This window comes from Aethina tumida, chromosome 8 (genome assembly GCF_024364675.1).
Source record: "Aethina tumida isolate Nest 87 chromosome 8, icAetTumi1.1, whole genome shotgun sequence".
NCBI lineage: Eukaryota > Metazoa > Arthropoda > Insecta > Coleoptera > Nitidulidae > Aethina > Aethina tumida.
The window spans coordinates 5,648,653-5,675,055 of NC_065442.1; the positions used below are offsets into that span (position 1 = coordinate 5,648,653).

The 26,403-nt window shown below is 31.8% G+C and overlaps 1 protein-coding gene and 1 long non-coding RNA gene across 2 annotated transcripts in view; one reads left to right on the plus strand and one right to left on the minus strand.

Annotated features, from left to right (window-relative positions):
* Positions 1-1,023: 1,023 nt before the first annotated feature.
* Positions 1,024-26,403, plus strand: part of LOC126266346 (uncharacterized) — a 183,910-nt gene continuing 158,530 nt past the window's right edge. Inside the window, exon 1 of the mRNA XM_049970274.1 lies at positions 1,024-2,233. Within this exon, the coding sequence (XP_049826231.1) occupies positions 1,151-1,957 (807 nt within the window). The 5' untranslated portion in view covers positions 1,024-1,150 and the 3' untranslated portion in view covers positions 1,958-2,233. The remainder of the gene's footprint in view (positions 2,234-26,403) is intronic.
* On the minus strand, positions 19,524-22,704 carry LOC126266362 (uncharacterized). Its single transcript, XR_007548767.1, has 3 exons — positions 22,562-22,704; positions 22,399-22,510; positions 19,524-19,651 (listed from the first exon to the last, which is right to left on the minus strand). It is a non-coding gene; the product is annotated as an uncharacterized LOC126266362 (long non-coding RNA).

Genomic DNA, 26,403 nt, shown 5'->3' on the forward strand with positions numbered 1-26,403 from the left:
CGACGGAAACAAGGAAAACCAGTACCAGGATACACAGATGTATATTTCACCGATGCGATTAGTCGAATTTATTCAGTACATCCAAGCAATGGTGAATGTTTTTATTTACGACTGCTATTAGTCAATGTACGTGGCCCAACATCATTCCAACATTTACGAACTGTTGATGGTGAATTGTGTGCATCCTACAGAGAAGCCTGTCAACGTTTACAATTGCTAGAAAATGACGCTCATTGGGATCAAACTCTCAGTGATGCTGTAATATCTTCACACGCTCATCAAATACGAACATTGTTTTCTATAATCATATCTACATGCTTCCCATCAAACACAATTGATTTGTGGATCAAGTACAAAGATTATATGTGTGATGATATTTTGTATCAAATACGGAATAGAATGGGAAATCCAAATATGCAAATCAGTGAAGAAATTTACAACGAAGCATTGATTTTAATTGAAGACATGTGCTTGATGATGTCAAACAAACTATTAATTCAATTAGGCCTGGCCGCGCCCAATCGTCCAATGCATGATGCTTTTAACCAAGAGTTGCACCGAGAAAAACTGTATGATCTCAACACTTTGAAAGAATTAATTCAAACAAATCTTCCACTGTTGAATGAACAACAGAGGTATGTATTTGATACTCTTATGAAAGTAACAAATGATGAAACTGGGGGGATTTACTTCTTAGATGCACCTGGTGGTACAGGAAAAACTTTTTCTTACTACCTCGGTGGAAAGTACGTATTTTGCTTCCCGGTTCCACGACAGAAAATAGTATTTTTCTGTCGTGGAACCGGGGAGCAAAATACGTACTTTCCACCGAGGTAGTAAGAAAAATAGTATACACTACACGGGAAAAAGGTTTGAGATTCCTGCCCTGCGCGTCATATTGCCCGAGGCGTAGCCGAGGTAGTAAGAAAAATAGTATACACTACACGGGAAGAAAGTTTGAGAGCCCTGCCCTGCGCGCCACCTCAAACTTTCTTCCCTTGTAGTGTAAAATACTATTTTGATTTCATTAATATTAGCAACAATTCGCTCACAAAATAAAATTGCACTTGCACTCGCTTCGTCGGGAATCGCAGCAACTTTGCTTGAAGGTGGTCGAACAGCCCATTCAGCACTATAATTGCCATTAAATATGCAAAGCAATGAAACTCCAACCTGCAACATTTCGAAGAACTCTGCAATGGCAAAGGTTTTGCAGCAATGTCAATTGATCGTTTGGGATGAATGCACGATGGCACATAAAAAATCTTTGGAGGCTTTAGACAGAACCTTAAAAGATCTACGGAGCAATCAGAACCGATTTGGTGGTGCAATGATTTTATTAGCAGGAGATTTTCGTCAAACATTGCCAGTGATTCCACGATCAACGCCAGCTGATGAACTCAACGCATGTCTAAAGTCATCCAATTTGTGGAAATATGTCAAAGTACTTCATTTAAGCAAGAATATGCGTGTTGAGTTGCTAAATGACCAATCTGGAAACATATTCTCTAAACAACTCATTGACATTGGTAATGGCAATTTTCCTATTGACATGTTGACTGGATGCATTAACTTTCCTCAAAGTTTTTGTCATTTAACTCAATCAAAAGAAGAACTCATTCAGAAGGTATTTCCAGATGTTGCTCAAAATTACAGAAACCATGATTGGTTAAGCGAACCAGCTATATTGGCAGCCAAAAACATTGATGTAAATGAATTAAATTTCAAAATTCAAGAACAAATTACAGGCGAATCGAGGATATATAAATCAGTTGATTCGGCAACTAACCAAGACGATGTAGTTAACTATCCACCGGAATTTTTAAACTCGCTGGATTTGCCAGGATTGCCACCTCACAATCTTCAATTAAAGGTTGGATCGGTAATTATAATGTTGCGAAATATCAACCAACCGCGCCTTTGCAACGGCACACGGTTAGCGATAAAAAACTACTAAACAACGTGATAGAAGCAACTATATTGAAAGGAAAGTATAAAGGAGAAGATGTTCTCATACCGCGCATCCCAATGATACCGACTGATGTGCCATTTGAGTTTAAACGACTACAGTTTCCAGTGCGGCTTGCTTTTGCTATGACCATAAACAAGTCCCAGGGGCAATCATTAAGTGTTTGTGGTATTAATTTGGAAAACCCATGTTTCTCACATGGTCAATTGTATGTTGCCTGTTCCCGTATTGGAAAACCATCAGATTTGTTTGTCTATGCGTCAGGTAATCAAACAAAAACCAACGTTTATCACAAAGCACTACAATGAAAATAGAACTGATTTTTTTTGTTAATAATTATGATTTGCATGATTAAATTTACTTACTTTTAAATGCTTATAGTGTTTTATTTAATTATTTTTAATTCACACCGAATTATTACCAGGGTGACGGTTCTGTTCAGGATAATTTTTTGCAAAGAATATAAAAAAGGTAGGAACAAAACACTGCCAGATTACAAATTTTTTTGACAGGACGATGTCTGTCGGGTCAGCTAGTATATATAATAAAATTAACATACCTAAAAAGTGCCGAGTCTATTCTGGTTAAATCAATGGTCCGGCAGACTATTTAACCTACAAAATAACATTACTAACATTACAGTACTAAATTATTGAATTACAAAGCATAGTATCCAAGTATAATTTTATTTTATTTATTAAGAAATATAAGAAATAACTTACCTAAAACAAAAATTTTAAACTATTTTATTCATTGCCGATGCATCTTCAGTCAATGTCACCTAAAAATATAAAATAATAGTATATATTTATAGTATAATAATTATTTGAAAATAGTAAAAATCAATTTAAATTGGAGGAAAAAAATAGTACACTACAATATAACAAACATTATAGTAACATTTGATTATATTTTATATTTACAATTTACAAACATAGGAAATGATGTGTCAGTAGTTATAATATAAAGTGGAATCCGTTTTACTTAAAAATATTTCTACATAAAAATATTAGAACTAAAAATCTCATTCATAAATTTGTCTTCAATTAGAGATTGACAGTAGATCTGAAAACAAATATGCAGTCTAAAACTAATCAAAAGTTTGTGAGTGGCATATTTACAACAATTCCTTAATTTGCTTTTTTCTTTGTTCAGTTCCTATAATAATGTTAATTGTAGCTTAGAGTAGAATTACTTGAATCTTTAGTTGATGTGAACATACTTATTTGTTTGGAAGGCAATTTTCTATGGAGCACTGAACTGTGTCTGCTTTTTAGAGGCCAAAACATTATTTAAACTGTCGGTTTCTTTAACTTCTCTGACTCACATCGTTTGCCATATATTTTCACTATTTGCCAACCTAGAAACAGAGTTGTTTGGTTTAATCTTGTCTCAATTTAGTCATATTTTCATTTTTATATTATACAGCAGGAAAAGAGTTCGATCCACCTGAATCCTGAAAGAGACATCATCTGCGAGAGAGACAGTAAGTCTCTCACTATGGGACAAAGTTCTACTGTCTCTTTCTAAATTCAGACGGGGCGAACACCACATTCTGCTATTCATTTTGCTCTGGATCAGCATGGCTTTAACCTTGTTAAAAAGAGTCAAGTTTACTCTTTCAGCCTTGCCGTTTAATTGTGGTGAGTGAAGGATGGTATAATCGAGTTGTATTCCCCTATTCCTGCACCAATTCTTAAAAACAGTGCTTGTAAATTCACCATCATTGTCCAGTCTTATTTTTGAGCTCATATTAAAATAAGCTTCAGATTCTTCAATGCATTCTTTAATGTAGTCTTCAGCTTCATCCTTTGTATACAGTAAATAAACTTTTAAAAAATGAATATAGTCATCATGGCATGTTAGAATATACTTTTCTCCGTCAAATGTTGCTGGACACACTTTTCCACACAAATCAGTGTGAATTATTTGTAATGGTCTTGTAGCCCTTGTTCGTACTGTGTTAACAGGTTTCCTAATTAATTTCCCTCTCACACATTTTTCACAAAACTCTTCTTTACATTTTCCCCAGAGAATTGTCTACTCCTTCACAAAATTTAAGTAGCTTTTTCAGATCACTAAAGCCCAAATGACCCATTTTGCTGTGCCACTCTAAAACTTTGAAATAACATAGCTTCTTCTTTGATATTTAAATCTACAGTGTATAAACCATTCTTTTGTTTCGAGCCCTCTAGGGCAACATTTTCTTTATTATAAGATATTTTTCCATGTACAAATTTTACACAATTATTGTCGAATACTACTGTACCGAATCTATCTATAACCTCACTGACTGATAGGAGATTACTATTTAAATCTGGTACAAGTTGGACGTTGGAGAAAATAATTGTGTCACCCTCCACTTTACCAGCTAAATCAGTAGCAAGATTTGTTCCCCTTTTTGCACACAGGATCTTTACCTCTTCAATTATTATTTACGTCTGATTGATGTTCTGCTTTGAAGGCTTCTACATAATAGCTCACCTTGTTGTCATATAGATAGAAATTACATCGCACAATACGATGACTCCAAAGGAAACCTGAGACCGCTTGATCAGCAGAATAAAGTTTATATATTGTTGAAGAAACTATTAACCAAAAAAGCAATTTTAGATCTAAACAAAGAAATAAATATAAAAAGGAAAAGGTTTTACAAATCGATGAAAAAAGGAAAACATTTAAACATTTAGAAAATGTAAAGAGACCAACTAAAGATGAAACATTTCCGATTGCATGTCCATCTCTGTCCAATGGACAACTATAATGGCAGAAACAGATGTAAGTGATAACCCCGGTATACTTTCAATAAATTTAGGAACAGCCAAGTTGCAAAACTTTTCTCATACTTTTCTACATTATTATGATACTTCTATAATCATAGCAAATTACAAAAAATTAGTGAATTATTATAAAGAAATAAAAATATTGATCAATAATAGTACTAGATACAAAAATACCCTCGAAAACTACGCTAAAGTTTTAAGTTGTCTTATTAATCTTATAGACGAAAAAATAATCCTATTTAATAAACACAGATAGAAGTAAAAGAGGTCTAGTAAACGGACTAGGAACTATAATAAAACAAATTACTGGAAATATGGATGCAGAAGATAACCGAAGAATAACAAATATTGTCGATCACATAAAACAAAATCAAGAAAATATAGTACACCAAATTAATAACCAATTTTCAGTCAACATTGAAATCATTCGTAAGTTTAACCGGACCGTTGAAGACATTCAACATAATGAAAAGTCTATTGAAAAAAATATACATATATACGACATTCTTAAAAATATCGGTATGTTAAGAAAAGTTTGATCAAAAAAATCATATAAATTAAATTTAGAGCCATAGTTAAATTTGTCAGTTGATCCACTATATTTATCACATAATATTTTGCTTCATTTAAAAATTTCTTATTAATTATTTGTTAATTTAAACCTTATTTTCAGGTCCAAGGGGAGCAATCAGATTAAATAAGAAATACGTTGAGTTGGAGTGCACAATACAAAAAATTACGAGAGCAGCTAAGAGGGCACACAAAAAACATTTAGTAACAAAACAAAAATTGAAACTTATAATGGCAAATAGAAACCTCACAAACGTTTCGAAGGATATTAATGACACCACTGTTAGTTTCATTGAGAATCAGATTCTTAACCAAAAATTGAAAAAATAAAAAATGTATATTAAATAGTCTGAGTTTTTTATTAAAAATATTATTTTAATAAATAAAAATTAAAAAATGAATATAAACCTAGACCTACGGGATTCCCCTAATATTTGGCGCTGTCAACGTTTATTTGGTCACCAAATTTTACTACAGAGAATAGTGTGTATAATCTTTGGGCAGATCGTTCCATAGGTGTCATATCACAGAACACCCAAGAAGTACCAACGTCTTACCAAAAATGAGAAACAACACTGAACGATAAATTGATTTGTAGTGTTTTAATTATTCAATAGATGTCGCCTTTATAGTTTTCTGTATTTGACTTTTGACAAAATTGGCGGGAATAGTTTCAAATTCAAATTTATTGGTATATTATAGGGTGAATTGTGAGAAATAAAACAAGTTATAGAATTAAAACATTTTTATTACAAATTATTTATTATACATTATAAAAATACATCAGTCTTCTGTATACTATATATTATATATAACAAAAATAAATAAATAGATACAAATACAACACAATAAATTACTTCAACAACAATAACAAACAACATAAAAATAAATAAATCGAATTAGAATTCAAATTGGACAATGAATTTTCAAAAACATTAAAATTAAGATCACTAAAAGTGGGAGGAATATGAAAATGAAAAAGTAATGATGGCAAAGGAACTGTTTGAGGTTAAAGATAACGAATTTTTCTTGTTATAGAGAAATGTGATGGAGAGAAATGGTCTTCACAGACATGAAATGGAGAAGGATTAATATTACAAATTGACAAATTGAACGCCATACTAAATTTAATTTAGAATCGGAAGGTGGCTTAAAAAAAGATATATTTTAACGCATAGTGGCGTATGCGGATGTCCTTGCGGTGATAGGAATAAGTCGCGAGAGAGGAGAAACTAGGGGAGAGAATAGAGAAACTAGAATCAAAGATTGACAAAGTACTGGCCAATACATAGGAAAACAAGCATACAATACCACAAGGAACCGAGAAAGAAGGGTGGAAGACCCCAGAGAAAAAACACGAACTCATAATAGGAATCAAAGAAGGCGACGAGAACACCAACGGTCGCGATCAGGGAAGCTCTAGAAAGAGAAGGATTAGACGAAATCTTCAGGACCGTAAAAAGAAGCAGGGGGGACACGGTGGTTTTACAAAGCACAGACAGAAAGAAAGAAGAAAGAAAATAGGGTGAAAAACAACACAACATAACAGTGAAAAACCCAAAGCACCCTCAGCCGCAATTAATAATTAAGGGTGTTGAGAGGGGCCACAAAGAAGATATTCTAAGGGAACTAATAAGACAAAACAAGGATATAAAGCAAAGGCTTACTGAGGAAAGCTTTGAAAACACAAAAGTTGTAGCGGTGATGAAGACCAGAAACCCCTACAAAGAAAATGTGATTATAGAAACAGACCCTACGACCTTCCGATATCTTATTAGAAAGGAAAGAGCGACCCTAGACCTCATAAATATATACTTCGAAGAACATATAGAGAACTCGTGGGTTAATAATATATTTACTTTGTCAGATGTTTAAACATAAATCATGATTGTTCAAAGGTGGATTAGGAATTTTGAGCCAGAAAATCGTACCATCAATAGATCGCGCCCAGGTAGGAACACCTTTGATAGGGGCAGACCAAACAGAAAGAATGATGAATGCGTTTGTTGAAGACGGGTTTCAACGAACTTCGAATTTTGCTGCAGAGTTCGGGGTAAGCACAATAAGAAGAACTCTCCATAATCAAGGTATACATCATCGTCAGCCCGTTACAAAAATTAAACTGTCTGAAGGAAACAAAAGGGAAAGACTGGCTTTTGCCCTCGAATACAGAAGTTTTAAATTTTCCACTACTATTTTTGTGATGAGAAGTTCTTCCAGTCATCACAGCATGGAAGGTTACAGCTTTGGCGGCGAAATGATACTCGATATCAGGAAAACCACATTATACCGAATACTAGATCGGCTAGGATTTGTATCAATTTGTGGGGTTGGATGAGTGCCGCTGGTACAGGAGAACTTGCCCTCATTCCTCTCGAAACTGGCAGACAGATAAGCAAGACTCAATACGGCTTCAGAGAGGGAAAATTGAATTTCTTTTTAGACCAAACACGCTTTGCATATGAAATAGTTTCTTAGTAGTTTTCAGGTACCCTTCTCTTGGGCATTTTTCGTGATGCCCAAGAAGAAGGAGATAATACTTGCCCAAAAAGAGATCATCGTATCTCTTGAGGGCAAGATCTCCTTCCAGGAAAAGCAGATCGCCGCCCTGATTAAAGAGTTTGGCCCTTTATGTTCCCTGGTCGAGACCAAGACATCCAAGACACTACCCCTGCCCCTCCACCTGGACAGCCTGCCCAGAATCCTTCCTCCCAAACCTCTCCGGTTCCTATCTAGATACGGGATGTGAAATCATGGCCATCCATTTTGGAAGCCATGAAAACATATCTCTTTCAAGACCACACGCAACAATGCGGACGGCATTAGAATCTGCCCTTATTCTATCAAGGACTATCGTAATCCCACGAGGATCCTTGAACAGAAAGAAATCCCGTATAACACCTTCCAGTTGTCGGCTGACAAACTTCTTGTCGCCGTCATCCGAGGTGTTAACATAGCCGTTTCCGAGGAAGATGTTCGTAATGAACTTCTTTCTTATGACCTCCCGGTGATGCATGTTCACCGTATGCGCCGCGTCGCTACCCTCTGGCCCCTCGTGGCCGTTCACCTCTCCCGGGATGAAAAATCACAAAAAATCTTCGATCTGCAGTTGGCAAATCCAAGCCCAAGTATGCCAATTGTTCTGGCGAACACAGGGCATACTATAAAGGCTGTCCAAAGGCACCCCATAATAAATCCAAATCTTCCTCCACCTTCCAAACTGCGGTCCCCAAGCCCCCTATGGCCCCTGTCACCTCTGGAGTCTCCTACTCCCAAATAACTTCCAACAAAGTAGTTGCACCTCCCGCAACCGCTGCCACTTCCGCCCCCGCACAATCTCCTACTCTCCAACAGGAGATTTCTGCGACCCAAACCTCCCAATCCCAATCTGATCCCAATTACCCAATAACAATACTGTTGTGACTTCCCGACCGACCCCAGAGTTCTCACAGCTGCATATGCAGATGATGTTACCCTGATTTCGTACACACCTGCTGTACTACACTCCCGAAACTATATCCAGCACTTCCTTCCCGAAGTGTTGAACTGGTATTCTAAGTGGCATTTAGAAATAAACGCCAACAAATCTGTCGCTTTATTAATTTCGGATAAGCGACGCAACCCTCCCAAAATCCACATCAATGACCATTTCATTGAGTGGAGCCCCCAAGCCAAGTATCTTGGCGTAATCATTGATCGGAAACTTTCCTGGTCACACCAAATCAAAGCTGCGAGAAACAAAATTCTTGCCGCCTACAACTCCCTAAAATCTTTCTTCATGTGTAAGAAGCTTTCCCATCCCACCAAATTGGGTGCCTTCAACGCAATTATCCATTCCATTGCCACTTATGCAATCCCAATTTGGGGTACCGCAGAAAGTTTCCCTCGACTCGAAGGAACATGTATGCGACTGCTCAGGACTTCCCTGGACATTCTATATCATGTTCGAAACTCCCAGATCAAGAAGGAATTCCAGATCACTTCCCTGGCAGAATCTGTAAAGGTTCTCGCCAGAAATCTCCGTGCTTCTGTCCTCAATATCTTTGTTGTTATCAATGTTTGGGGGCGTTCTACTAGGTTTCCTGTTGTTTGTCGGTCTGGTACAACAATTTTATTTTTACTATTTTTCTTTAAGGAACTGTGTATGTAGCGGAGCAAGAGAGCCTCTACATGTAATTCTGGGGTAAACTGCATGATATTATAATTAATATATTATAGATATTTATTCAATAAATATCTTAAATCTTATTTTTTTTTTTTATTTTCATTTACAATATTATATATACCCGGACTGTTTTAAAATATGTAAAGTTAATTCAGTTTTTCAGAAAGGGGATGTAAAAAATATAAACAATTATAGACCCATATAGTTGATACCTGCTTTATTCAAAATTTTTGAACAACTTCTAAGATCACAACTCACAAAATATTTTGAAAATAATAATCTGTTCATAAAAAATCAATATGGATTTAGGACTGGCAAAAAGTACCACCAAAGCCTGTATAAATCTTATTGATTATATAATCAAAGGCTTTGAGGCAGATTGACCTCTTGTGATCTCAGTAAAGCCTCGACTGCGTGAACCATCGGGCATTGATTTCCAAACTAGAGTACTATGGAGTTGTGACCGAGTATTAATCTTATAACTAGTTATTTAACAAATAGATATCAACAAATATACGTTGGGGGAAGATTTTCAGTAAAAAAACAGTTACAAATGGAGTACCCCAAGGGACAATCCTGGGCCCACTACTCTTCCTGATTTATATCAATGTTATACCAATTCGAGACGAAAATGAGTTGATTCTATTTGCTGATGACATCTATATTGTGCCAAAGTGATTCACTAGTCAGCTTGCACTTGAAGATGTGCAGAAATGTTGAAATCCTAAAAGATTGGTTTCTTGCCAATTCTTTGAGTTTTAATGAAAACAAAACTGAAAATATGATATTCTCAGTACGACAAAATATTAAATCAACAAAATTTCTGGGCATATTTATTGACTGAAGGTTGATATTTGCGGATCATATCGAATATGTAGCAAACAAATTAATAAAAAACATATTTCTACTCAATCAACTTAAATGCAATGTAGATGTGAAGGTACAATGCTTGTATATTTCTCGTTTATATACTCCAATATTGCGTTGGCATACTTGTCTGGGGTCACTCAAGTCATGCAGACCGACTGTTTTCTCTTCAGAGAAGGGCTTTAAGAATACTAACAGGATTACATTATAGGGCAGATGCTAAACAAGTATTTATTGTTCTTAAAATTTTAACGCTGCCTTCAATTTACATACTCGAATGTTTATTATATGCCAAATTAAACGAAACCACATACAGAAACCACGGCAGCATTCACACCTATGATACTCGCAATAAGAACCAAATATGTCTACCAAATATTTGTCTAAATAAGTCATGCACCTTCACTATGTATTATGCTCCAAAAGTTCTATAATAAATTACCTGTAACTATGAAAAGCCTGCACTTTGAACAATTCAAAAAACGCACCAAAGATTTATTTTTAAAAAATGCATTTTATTATTTTAATGAATTTCTGATATGTCCACAATTTTAATTTTAGTCTGTACCTATTAATGTCCTTAGTATTATATATGTATTTACCATCTGTAATCCATCTCTTGTTGTATCCAATCAGTTATCTTTTTATTTTCTTTTGACTTGTATAAAAATTGTATCTGATTTTAAACACCAATAAATCTCTCTATCTATCTATTGGTATTTAATTTATTTGTTTATTTATAAAAATATTAAATAATAGTAATTACAAAATTATAAGACTTGAAAACCTAATCTATACATTTTTTTTAATATTTACACTCATTTGGGTAAATATAAATACTATAAATTTTTTGAAATAAAACGAATCTTTCCGTTCTCTTTTAGAGACAAACTGCCTGGAGATGGATTAAAAATTATGAGGCGGAACACCGGGTAACCACTCTGCCGCGGACGGGCCCGCCGCCTCTAATAGGGGAAGTCCAAAGGAGGCAATTGGTAAATGCCGTTACTGCAAATCCGTTTACTTGCACGTCAAATTTTGCGGCAGAATTTGGCGTCAGTACCACAATGGTCAGGAAGGCACCACACTAAGAGGGGATACATAACCTTAGGCCAGCAAAGGCAACTTTCCAACGAAAATAAACAAAAACGTGTAGAGTTTGCGGAGCAGTATCGTTATTTTGATTTTAGCACCAGTGTTTTCTGATGAAAAATATTTCAAATCGTCGGATCATGGGAGGTTGCAACTTTGGCGAAGGAATGGTACTCGGTTTGACAAAAACCACATCTTCCCGAGTAATCGTTCCGGAAGAACATCCGTAAATCTTTGAGGGTGGATGAGTGCTGCTGGTCGGCAGAAGACATGCCTGTTATAAACGGAATGAGCCCACCTCCCAGGCCTTGCACAACCATTGCATTGAGGTCTGGGAGGAAACCAGAAGGCGGAACTACTGCGAGAATCTTGTTGCTTCTATGGGCCAGCGACTCCAAGCAGTCATTGATGCGAACGGGGGTATACTCAATATTAATTTGATATATATTAATATATCATAAGGTTGGGTTAGTTGATATATATATATCCAACTGATATTTGGTGTGCCCAGCCTTGATGCAACATACTATATTTCTGCGAGTTCTTTGTTTTATTTTTTGTTTGTTCATTTGTAAAAAAGTGAATCTGGATTGTTCAGTAGGTCCCCAGAAAAAGGACTATTTCAGTTATATCCAATCGCAGACAGGTAGTTCTAAAAAAGATATATGGAGCGGCAGTAATGCCAATGGTACTCTACGGAGCGGAGCGGAAAAAGAGAAAAAATGAAAAAGATAATGGATAGTGTGGAGAGACCTGAAAACAATAACCAGTGCAAACGGGGCGGTCTCAACTCAAATACTGAGGGTGATTACGGGGTGTGCACCACTATGGGAGAGCCCCAACGAAATGAGAAGGAAAAAAACGAGACGGAAAAGTTGGATATGGGAGAACGAGTACATCCAGGTACGAAATGGAGAGGGGACAGTGAGGAGGAGAGTCCCCACTTTCTCTTCCTATCCCCCTGGATAGAAAGGAGAATAGATATATATGCAGATGCGTCGGTAAAGGATAAAAAGGGCGGTATATGAATGTTAAGTAAAAGAGTAGATACAGAAGAACGGATAATCAAAAAATACGAAGGAGATATGGATGTGGCAGAAATGGAGGAACTGGAGGTTGTAAAGGTCACCAAGAATGGAAAGAAAATATGTGGGGAAGTAATAATCATAAATACTGATAGAAAAAAAAGTCTGCAGAAAACACAAACCTCGATGCGCCAACTGCGGTAGTTATTGTAAATAATGGAAACGTCCCTATGCAGAAAATGTTTCTATGGCGGAAAACTCACAGACAACCTAACGATTATCCGCAAGGCCCTCAAAACAAAGCATCGTGTTCCCAAGAGAGGAAAAATAAGTTCGCATTCAAAAATGGTAGCCACTCATTACCTGAAACATCTACGTAAGTTGTGTTCCATTAAAATAGAAGGATTAAAACACGTTTTGAGGCGATTTTTGGCGAACGAAGAGTGACCATTGCCTTAATGTTTATTTTGGGAGAGCCGGAACAGAATTGGCAGTACTCTCTAACATCGTCAGTGATGCCGCCCTTTCCTCCGACCATAATCCGGTCATCCTGGACATCCATTCTAATTACGACCAAACCGGTAGTGGTTTGATTATTTTAGTTTAAATTGAACGTTAAATGATAGGGGCTATCATTTGAATCACTTCATCAAGAATCTTTGTGATGTTTACACATTTTAAGGTGATAAACAGTTAAAAATATATATAGATAAATATCGAATCAAACAGAATACAGAATTGTTAGAGTCACAAGTCAATCAAAACATCGGCAAAACTATATGAATTGCTCCCACATCCACCGCATTCGCCAGATTTGGCTCCTAGCGACTACTGGATATTTGCAGACCTTGATGGAGGTTACATTGATGAATAAAGCTAATTTTGAACAAAGAAAACCGTGATTTCTTTGTTAGGCCCGGGACTTTTCAGCTCATATGTTATATCCAATCGCAGACAGTTAGTTCTAAAAACGATATATGAAGCGGCAGTTGTGCCAATGGTACTAGACGGAACGGAGCGAAAAAAAGAAAAAATAAAAAAGATAATGGACAGTATGGAGAGACCTGAAAGCAATAACCAGTGCATACGGGGCGGTCTCAACACAAGTACTGAGGGTGATTGCGGGGTGTGCACCACTATGGGAGAGCCTCAATGAAATGAGAAAGAAAAGAAACGAGACGGAAATGTTGAAGGTGATAGAACGAGTACATCCAGGTACGAAATGGAAAGTTACAGTTAGGAAGAGATTCCCCAGTTTCTCTTCCTATCCCCCTGGATAGGAAGGAGAATAGATATATACGTAGATGCATCGGTAAAGGATAAAAAGGGCGGTATAGGAATGTTAAGTAAAAGAGTAGATAATCAAAAAATACGAAGGAGATATAGATGTGGCAGAAATGGAGGAACTGGCGGTTGTAAAGGTCACCAAGAATGAGAAGAAAATATGTGGGGAAGTAATAATCATAAACACTGATAGAAAAAAAAGTTTGCCGAAAACGCAAACGTCGATGCGCCAACTGCGGTAGTTATTGTGAAAAATGGAAACGTCCCTATGGCAGAAAATGTTTCTATGGCGGAAAATTCACAGACAATCTAACGATCATCCACAAGGCCCTCAAAACAAAGCATCGTGTTCCCAAGAGAGGAAAAAAAGTTCGCATTCAAAAATGGTAGCCACTCATTACCTGAAACATCTACGTAGTAGTTTAAGAGCCCGTGGGCGGATAACTATCTGTATTTGACCAGACCTGAGTTTTTGTGCATTGGGGCCTCTATACCTACCCTACATTAGATGGACACTCACTAAGCCCATAATGGCGGACGCAGGTAGTGCGCATGTAAGACAGGTATCCTTTTTTCGCTTATTTCGAATCCATTTGACCACGTCTGCCACTTGGAAATTTAAAAATATAATATTATTACTATCAGAAAATACCAATAGCAGACGACCATCACGCGATTAACATAGTGGCAGACAATTTTGAAAATTCCAAAAAATATAAATTTTGAATGTAAATGACCATGTCTGCCATTGACATGTTTTATTCCTAATAGTATTAAAAACTTATATTTATCACGGCAGACGTCTACATGGCGTACAAACATCAGCAGAAAAAAAAACTAAACAACCACCCGGCCTGATAGTATGCATAAATGTCCTTATTTTATATTGATATAATCAACTTTATCCCTATGATAATAGAAATTAATATTTTTTTGTAATCTATATACGATATTTTATAAGCTAGATGAGGAAAAAGTAGATTTTTAACGCTAAAATCATAGATATTAAGTTATACTGCTGCTAACAAAAAATATTTGTAATCTTTATTTATTTATTTTTTTTTTATTTAGTTAAGACAAATTTTAAAATGTTGAATGGTAGCCACTCATTACCTGAACCATCTATGTAAGTTGCGTTCCATTAAAATAGAGGGATTAAAACACGTTTTGAGGCGATTTTTGGCGAGCGAAGTTTATTTTGGGAGAGCCGAAACGGAATTGGCAGCACCCTCTGATACCGATTCTGAATTAGCATCAGAGAGAAAAAAATTAGGATTCCGATATCCTAACGATTTTTCTCTGTAAAAACATTCCTTTCGCAGTTAACATCGTCAATCATACCACCCTTTCCACCAGCCATAATTCTGTCACTCTGGAAACCCGGTCTAATTACGACAAATCCGTTAGTGGTTTGATAATTTTAGACTTAAGAAAGGTTATTGGTGCCCTTTCGAAGGCCAGATTTGTTTTAAATATACAACAATGTAAGTTTTTTCAAACATCTGTGGAATATTTAGTTGTTGTAATAGAAAAAGGTACTGAAAAGCCTACTTCGCGAAAAGTTCAGCTCCTACAGATATAAAAGGTGTTAGTCAATTTTTAAAACTGGCTGGATATTTTAGATGTTTTATGAAAAACTGTGAACAAAACAACAGAATTGGTGCCATGTATGTTAATTTTTGGAAAATTGACGTCTGAAAGCAACTAGGGAACTATTGAATAGTATGCCAATACAGACCAGTGACGTGGACACTGAAGTACTTAGGCAACAAGCTCATCATCCCGTGTGCAAAGTAACTAGTAAAACAATTACAGACTTAAATAAGAAAAGAGTTCCGGCAATACCATACGCTGTTAGTGATAGAGTTGTTGAAAATGGTCAGCTGTAGAATGGAGGGAAGTTGAAAGCAAAGTATCACAGACCCTTTGAAGTAACACACCGTTTACCTAATGAGGGGTACACACTCCAAAGGATTGCCAGCCGAAGTAGAACTGCAGTAGCAACGCATGAACAGTTACTAGAACTTATTTAATAAGGTCCCTACGTGGAAAGCTGTGTTTAATAAAGAAAATAAGACTTTTTTTGTTTTTACCCACAACATAGATTATGATTGGTTATTGTCACAGAATCGGCTTAATATAACTACTAGGCACACTGTCTTCTTCAACTAACTCAGGTTCACTTTCACTGTGGCTACTGAATAAAGTCCATCCAGTTGAAAAAGCAATTAATCAAGGAATTCGAGTGCAACGTCTGCTTTAAGTACATGAGGCCATCCTTCAAGATCTGAGAAAACGGACATCAGGACTCAACAACTCAATATCAGGAATATGGTGATTGGGAATTAATTTTGATTGTGGAACGCTTGTTATCGATCATGAGAACGTTTAGTTCCGTTTTTAAACCTGCAGTGTCATATTGGTCATTAAGTGAACGCGACATGAAAAAAAAACAGGCCTATTTGCCAATTTAGAAAAGTCTCCTCATGGTTTTCCATATAATTCGGGTGATAAGACTTCATCTGAAGTAAAGAAGATATTCATATACGTCAATATTAGAACAGCTTTGTCGCACTTCCGAATCGCTGAAAGGATTTGTTGCCTACAAACAAGGTGTGTACGAGCAGCAAATGCAGATCCTTATAAAAGGTATTTGATATAAAATGAGAAATGTACCAATAACAAATTGCCCACAACACTGAATTCGATTATTAAATAAAAAATGATTCACTGTCCACAATTGGAAGTGCGATATTTTTAAGACTATTCGCATAAAAATCTGAAAAGGATCAACCTTAGGCACAGTGCTTGGTAAAATGATAAATCTACACCACCAAAATTTCAACAGCTAATGAATAATAATTCTTGTTATTATTCACATAAATTTAGAGGATTAATCAGAGTAGATTTGGGTGATATTATCATAATACAAATGAGAAAGAATCCCTGCTAGCCATAAAATACTTTCAAAATAATTTGATTTATTTAATAATTAGAAAGGAAATAAAAAATGATATCGTTATTAGTGAAAAATATTTTGAGAAATTCTTCTCATAATGAAATTATTATAAACACCACTTACTTTTTTACAATCATAACTTTAGTATGAAAGAATGAAAAATTAAGGAAAATCCTCATGGACAGATAGTAAATAGGATTTATAATCCATCGAGGATAAAAATTAGGTAAAATTACTCAACACAACTAAATGAGACAACTGTCCAGTGTCATATGTTAAATCAAAAACACATTAAAATGACCTTCTGACCCCTCGATAAGGTAAAAAGAAAATGTCTTTATTCCAACTGATGCATAAGAGATAATTAAGCTTCATAAACTACATAAAAACTGTAATGGGTAATCTTTTATAATTAAGCCTTTAGATACATGTTTGAATTGTCAATTCATCAACTCCAATGTTTACGGACCAGTAGGTTATAAACCTTAGTTGGGACAATTAAACATGTACACAAGTGAGTATATACTATTGAAGGAATAAATTACACTGTGACAAATTGCATACTAAAAACATAAAATTACTTATGAAGTCCACAACTCGGGCAAAACGATTCTGAGTAACTCGTGCTTATGTCAATCTCCAAATGAGTATAGACTTTAATAATGTTCTGAGAGTTCTAACTCGGAAGTTTTCAATTATTGTGGTGTGCTAGTTGATTGATTCAAACAATTGGTTCTACTGACTGAAGAAAATAAGATTCGACGAGTGGTTTCCGGATAAGTGATCCTGATACCTAAAACAAAAAGACCACAAACGTTAGAAAATATTATAACTATATACTTAATGTATACAATATTTCAATTTACTAATTATTTTCAAAAAGTAATTAACAAACATTTTATGATAGATAGTCAAGTAACAGAGGTCAATTACAACCTGAAACGTCAACGCCGTGACAAACCCTCTTCAATTATAATTATGACTCTTAAATGTTTAAAGAGGAAGTGGGGATTGTAGAGAATATCTTAATTTTCAATACATAAATGGTTTATTAAAAATTAATATTAAAAATAAAATAATAAAAATTACACAAAAACATAAAAAATATAATTATAATACAACACACTAAAAACTTTACAATTTAGTTCTTGGTAACCGAGTATAATTTATTATAATTTCAGATGATTAATTTTAATTATATTTTCAATACTAATTTTGACAAGAGAAAATAAAAAGACCTTCTAAATGGTGTATTTCAATTCTACACAAACTATTTGAAAGTCATGGGGAATACTACTGGAAGGTGGTTTAATGTCGCAATGAAATATTTTCGTCGCAGGGTTTTCATAATCTAAAATTAGTGTATTTCTAATTTTATTATAATTAATAGTAATATTAAAAAAAGAATAAAGAAACATTTAAAGATAAAGAAAGAAAATATTAATTTAGAAGTGATATTTAATATTTTTGTAACTGACTCAACTTAACAATTCATAGAAAATGATTAATATAACTTTTTAAATAAATGTACAATTGATAAAAATGTTTTAAAGACAAAAATATCAATTTAGTCATATTCCATTATTTTTTAATTAATAAGAAGGGATAGGAAGATGGAAGCACGTTTACGTTTAAAGATAAAAATCATAATTTGCCAGCTATATCTTAGCTAAAGACAATTAAACATTAAGTAAAAAAAATGAAACGAAACCAATAAATCATATAAAAAAAATCATTAAATTTCATTGAATAATGTTTAAAATAAGACAAATTTTATTTTGTAATATTACAATTTTAAGCCAAAAATCAGTAAAAAAAATTTGAAAAAATTGAATTAATTTGAAAAATATATTTAAATTTGTTAAAAAACATAAAAATTTAAAATTTAGTAAGAAAATTTTAATTAAATTCATTCATCAAATTTGGCAAATAATGTTGGACAATAAACAAATTGGAAATTTTACAATTTTAAGCCAAAAATCACTAAAGCAAATAATCAAATTACTTCAAAAATATCTCTAAATTTGTTAAAATGCTTTAAAATTTATTAATCACTATGAAAATTTTAAATTAGTGACATTTTTTCAACATAGTCCGAGAATAAAAATGAAAATAAAACAAATTTAATTGATTATATGTTATATTATTCGTCAAATGTCTTCAAATAAGGTTTGAAATTAGACGAATTTGTAAATTAGATTGGTTACTATGACAATTTTAAGCTAAAAATTGAAATAACTTTTTACAAAAATTTTAAATTTAATTATTCTATTTGAAATAAAAACGAAGTCTCTAGAAAAGGATATCAAAATGTGGTTTGCGGCAATTAACGTTCTAAAAAAATTGATCTTCAAAATAAATTCTCCTCTATTTAATCTGGAAATACTTCATTTTCTTCTTTCATAACATTTTATGACAGTTTAATTATTCATTTGTTCTGAAAAACTTACAACTTGGTGGAGAACTTTTTAGTTTCTTAGTCAATTGTGACAAAATTTAATACTAAAAAGATGTTTTGAAGGTAACTTGTGATAACTAATCTTATTTAAATAACCAAAACTAATTACCCCACATACATATATATGCTACAGATGCAAAAGAATTTTCAACAGTTAAAATTTGTAGGATAACCTTTAGTATAATTTAAAAATTAAAATGTATTAGACTACATGTCCAACATTTATTTATCCATATATTAATAGAAATTTTTATTTTTACAATAAAATAGTGAACAGTCAATTACAACCATCAAGTTCAACACATTCAGTATGATAATATACAAAATTAATTTATAGTAAATGTGAAACTAACCTTTTATATTTACGTTTCTAATTCATTTCATTTTCTTTCTTCATAAAATTTCATTCAAGTTTAATCTCATCTGTCCTAAGGAACTTACAACTGTGGTGGAAAGGATTTTAGTTTCTTCATTAAATGCTAAAAACAAAATCCATATTAGTTATCCAATTTATTAAAATAATTTTATATAATAGTTAAGTTAAGGAATATTTAATATAATATAATTTATATACTAAATCATTGTGAATGAAGAATATTTTAGATTGATATCAATTGTGACAATATTTAAAACTAAGAGACACTTGTGATAAAGCATAAATATTTATACCAAACATGTGCACAACAATTTTTAACACTTTATAAGATAACCATTAGTATGATGAAACAAAATTTAAAACTTATTAGACTATGTGTCCAACATTCAATTATCCATTTATTATCCACATATTAATGAATAATAATATTTTTACATATAAAACTGAACAGTTGTAATTGCAAAAGTTAAGAGTTTTGTGGCCATTTCTATATCTATATTTGTCCTTTTTTGTAGGTCCATATTTGTTGTAATTATTTCCTGACATTTTGCTAGGATGAGTGGCTAGTATCTTCAGAGGTTTGATGACAAATTTTGATATTCAAGAAATTTTATTTTCTTTGTTGGCCAATCTTGTCTGCTTAACAATTTTAGTCTTTTTGAATACTGGTGTCCATATTTTATCAAGTTTCAATGTGTCTTCTTTTTTATTGAAGTTGTTTCTCTGTTTATGAATTTTAATTGTTTCCTTAATCATTCGGTTACGATATCCAATTGTTGAAGCAAGCAATTGTGTATCTTCGAATTGTATGTTAACCAAAATGTTTACACAAACTAAATTAGACCTCTGAAGATGCTAGCCACTCGTGCTAACGAAACGTCGGGAAATAATTCCAACAAACGTTAACCTATAAATTTAGGTTGTAATTGTACTTTTAATAACACACCATCGATATGTTAATATGCAAAATTAATTTATAATAAATGTGAAACAAACCTTTATTAGTTACATTTCTGATTTGTTTCATTTCCTTCCTTCGTTTAATTTTTTATTTGTTCTAAGAAATTTACAATTTAGTCAAGAAGCTTCTTGGTTTCTTGCGACAATGCTAAAAACAAAAAATCAGTTTTGTCTATTTAGTATATTAATATTGTTATACCATTCAAAGCACTATTATAGTTTATATAAAGGGTTTATTATAAATAAATGAGCAAAGAATACCCGAACAACTCAAACCGCCATTTTATGTTTCTCATGATGGACACACCCCTATGTGACATCGAAGAGTTGTGGGTTGGAAACTGCATTGACCAGAATATTGCTAATAATATAATCTTAACCACTTTTTAAAGTTTATTTAAATTTTGGAATTTATATAACAGTTATGTTGAAAAATATAAGATAATTTATATAGTAACCTATTGTGAATGGAAAATATTGTATATTTGTCAATTATGACGATATTTAATATAAAAAAGTGACTTGTGATGTGAATGATATTATTTAAATGACTAAAAATTATTGCTCATTATACATATTTATAGGTGTATAATAATTTTGAACAGTTAAAATTTGAAATACTGACTTTAATCGACAAAATAAGTGAATAGTAAATGTGAAACTGACCTTTTATATTTGTATTTCTGATTATTTTCATTTTCTTTTTTCGTAAATTTTCATGTCAGTTTAATTTCTTATTTGTATTAAAATGTATTAGACTACATGTTCAACATTTATTTGTCCATATATTAATGAAAATTTTTATTTTCACAATAAAATAGTGAACAGTCAATTACAACCATCAATTTCAACACACTCAGTATGTAATATGCAAAATTAATTTATAGTAAATGTGAAACTAACCTTTTATATCTACGTTACTAATTCATTTCATTTTCTTTCTTCATAAAATTTCATGCCAGTTTAATCTCATCTGTCCTAAGGAACTTACAACTTTAGAGGATTTTAGTTTCTTCATTAAATGCTAAAAACAAAATCCATATTAGTTATCCAATTTATTAAAATAATTTTATATAATAGTTAAGTTAAAGAATATAGTATAATATAATTTATATACTAACTCATTGTGAATGAAGAATATTTTAGATTGATACCAATTGTGACAATATTTAAAACTGAAGAGACACCTTGTAGGCAACTTGTGATAAAGCATAAATATTTATACTAAACATATGCACAACAATTTTAAACAGTTAAACTTTGTAAGGTAACCATTAGTATGATAAAACAAAATTTAAAACTTATTAGACTGTGTCCAACATTTACATTTACATATAAAACTGAACAGTTGTAATTGCAAAAGTTAAGAGTTTTGTGGCCATTTCTATATCTATATTTGTCCTGGTTTGTAGGTCCTTATTTGTTAGAATTATTTCCTGACATTTTGCTAGGATGAGTGGCTAGCATCTTCAAAGGTCTGATGACAACTTGGACAATTTTGTTATTCAAGAAATTTTATTCTGTTTGTTGGTCTTTCTTGTCTGCTTAGCAATTTTAGTCTTTTTGAATTCTGGTGTCCATATTTTATCAAGTTTCAATGTTTCTTCTTTTCTATTGAAGTTGTTTCTCTGTTTATGAATTTTAATTGTTTCCTTAATCATTCTGTTATGATATCCAATTATTGAAGCAAGCAATTGTGTATGTTAACAAAAATTTTTACACAAGCCAAATTAGACCTCCAAAGATGCTAGCCACTCGTTCTAACGAAACATCGGGAAATAATTCCAACAAACGTTATAACCTATAAATTTAGGTTGTAATTGTACTTTTAAAAACACACCATCGATATGATAATATGCAAAATTAATTTATAACAAATGCGAAACAAACCTTTATTAGTTACATTTCTGATTCGTTTCATTTCCTTCCTTCGTTTAATTTTTTATTTATTCTAAGAAACTTACAATTTAGTGAAGAAGCTTCTTAGTTTCTTGCGACAATGCTAAAAACAAAAAATCAGTTTTGTTTATTTAATATATTAATATTGTTATACCATTCAAAGCACTATTATAGTTTATATAAAGGATTTATTATAAATAACTGAGCAAAGAATAACCGATCAACACAAACCGCCATTTTATGTTTCTCCTGATGAACACACCACCCATGTGACTTCGAAGAGTTGTGGGTTGCAAACTGCATGGACCAGAATATTGCTAATAATATATCTTAACCACTTTTTAAAGTTTATTTAAATTTTGGAATTTATATAACAGTTATGTTGAAAAATATAACATAATTTATATAGTAACCTATTGTGAGTGGAAAATATTGTATATTTGTCAATTATGACGATATTTAATACAAAAAAGTGACTTGTGATGTGAATGGTATTATTTAAATGACTAAAAATTATTGCTCATTATACATATTTATAGGTGTATAATAATTTTGAACAGTTAAAATTTGAAATACTGACTTTAATCGACAAAATAAGTGAATAGTAAATGTGAAACTGACCTGTCATATTTGTATTTCTGATTATTTTCATTTTCATTTTTCGTAAATTTTCATGTCAGTTTAATTTCTCATTTGTCCTAAGTAACTTTTTACCAAAGACATACATAACAGTTTTAAACAATTAAAATTTATAAGATAACCAGATAAACCAATAATGTTGATTAAATATAGATAAATCGATTATAAAAGAATATACTCTGACAGTGAAAATTTGTTTCTAAAATCCACTCATTTTACTAAATATTCTTAACAAAGCAATTCTCAAATATATTGAAAAATGTAAATTATTAAAGCATTTTAAAATATATTAAAATAAAACTAAATTTTGATTTAAAAACGACTGATATAATAATTTTTATGTAAAATAGTAGCAAATCTTCAAAAAAGTATGTTAAAAAGTATATAGAATATAAAAATATCTACATATAAATTTCTCCGTGGTGAAAAAGAGAGTCTGACTTCTTTGGCAATAAATCACTAAATTTTGTGATATGTTTCTGATATCTCAATTTAATCATCATATAGGAAAATCTTCAATTAAAGAAAATATTCGATCAACATTTGCATATTGTGTAATAGCAAAAAAAATTCACATATTTTTAGCAGTTCTGAAAAACTGTCAATGCTTATACATTGCAACATTTACTTTTTAACCTTTAACAACCGAATTATCAAGGCATTCGATACGCTCAATATTCAAAAGTCCAATAAGAAATAAGGTTTTAAAGGTTCAATCATTCTAAGAATTTTTTCTATTGTTGGGAACAACAACGGACACCCTTAAAACCCAAACATATCCGAAAAAATGCGGAGTATGGAAATTCTAATTATGACAGTCATATTAAGGGCGAGGAACATAAATCTCTCATCTTATCACAATAAAGAAGACTGAAAAGTAAAACTGGCAGCACATGTAGTGAAACGATGTTTATTACTTGTAGTACCTTCCTGTATATTATACTGTAACTGGTGTACCGCACAGTATATATTGGTTGTGTCAATCGCTAACGGAACAACAACGAGGATAGTCGGGAGAACTTGTTAATTATCCAGGATTTACTTCATCATCCCCTGTGATAATGATTGTGTACTGTGTTCTAGACTTGTCCAGGTAAAGGTGAATGTTCCCGTTTGTGTATTTTTCTGTTTTTATTTTAATTTATAGTAGTTTTTGTAGTTTGAAACTAAGGAAAATCAAGGACCACGTGCCACTTTAGTGACTGAGGCTTGTGTTTTCATCGAACCGACCCCATCTGAAAATCTCTTGGTGCCCTGAATTAAGAATACGGAGGAATTAGTAAAGATATATCCGTCAAGCTGGAGGTTTTGAAAAAGAGTTTCTAGAAGCGATGTCTTAATGCTGTTCTTGCAATTTATGCAAGATACAAAGTGGATTATTGAAGGTTAGTACCCATTTTTTATTTGATTATGATGATAAAGTGCTTCGTATGATCTCCATTATACATTTCAAACATTTAATTTTAAACAAAGAAACAAAATTAGAAAATAATAAATAATATTTTGTTTAATTAATGGCACTTAATTTATAAGTTAATAATATTAATATTTAAATATTTAACAAACATAACTTTATAAACAAATACATTAAGGTATCTGTACTAATTTTATGTTCATTTTGATGTGCTGATTCATTATTTTAATTTAGTATAACTTGTTTATATATTTTATTATACTTGTTTTTTTATCTCATTTTATGTACTGTAAGCTGCAATAAATTAGATTTAATCTCTGTTCAGTCTGTATAAACCTTAATTTTATTATCTGAGAACCAACAACACAAATGTATATTTTAATATACATATTTTAATATAATATGGGTGGATTTAATTTTTGTATTGTATTGTATTAAAAATTGTCTTTTCTACGTTGAAAGGAACTCGGTAGTGGTCCGACATGAAAAGATTTATATTTATTTTAGTCAAATAATATATTATTAAATTTATCCCAAAAGTATTTCATTTAACACCGACAAAATTTAATCAAATTTTAACAATTTTTCAAATATAATTTTTAAAAATATAGAATATTAATATTGAAATATTTTTTTACTGAAAGTAAGATAGGTTATAAATATATTACAATGGTGTGTTAAATTTGTGTAAACATTATATTTAGTTGATTTTAGAGTGGATAATGCAGCTATGGAAGTTTCATAAAATATATACATAAAATTAATAAATATTTACTAAAAATTATAAATATATATATAAATGTATATTGGAACAATATTTAGCATATATATATTTTATCATATTTTATTTAGTAAACAGTTTAATTTAGTAACAAAATTAAAATTAAACTTAAATTAATTTGATCCATATTATGTGAATGTGTGATGTGAAACGTAGATTTATTATTATGGTGATTTGAAAAAATATAGTCATAAATATTAATCAAAGTCAATGTTCCATAAATATAAAATTAATGAGTCCTGCTGAAAATTCATTTAATTATCTATTTATTTCAAAGATTAGTTGAAAGTAAGTATTGTGACTAAAAATTATAATACACAAAATATTACATACGTATATGTAAACCCTATAAAATACAATAAAACGATACCACCAATATAATTTACTGGAAACGAATTAATTAAGATGAAAATGATTTTATTATTAATTATTTTTAGAAGAAATGTTGAAAATATTTTATAATCAGTACTTTTTATCAATTGCTTCTAAGGTTAAATAATTAACACATTCGCTAATGTTTTTATAAATTATGTCCAACAACGTTTTGAAAATAATGAATTTTTATTTTTAATAAATAAGTGTTTCACCTTAATATATCATAATATTTTTAACTATTAATAGAATTTAAAATTATTATTAAATATGTTGAAGCCTATTGGGTCAACGTTTTTTTATTAATGATGAAGTAAAATGTGGGGTTCCAAATTGAGAATTCTTATTTAAATGTTTATGAAAATACAATCAAATTTTGTACTGATCCAACCAGTTATGGTTATTTGAAAAAATTATTTATTAAAGAAAAACACATATTTTTGAAATTAAAAAGACCAATTGTATTTTCCTTTATTAATTTCCATATATACATCATTATTTTTTATTTCAGTCGTAGACGATGAAGCAAAGGAGATTCTCAGAATGTTATAGTTTTTTCATGACAAATGAATGAAATTTTGATAACGTAATAAAATTTATCCTTGATTGTAAAAACATTTGCAATAATAAACATATTTTAATTATAATTGTTTGTTCAAAATTTTCTAACTTAAATGAGGTAGAATGAATGAATTTTCAATAATTTGTTAGACATTGAATTTAAAAAAAAAAAAATAAAATACTTTTCAAGCATGTTTGAAGAAACAAATGAAAGACATTTCTTAGATGA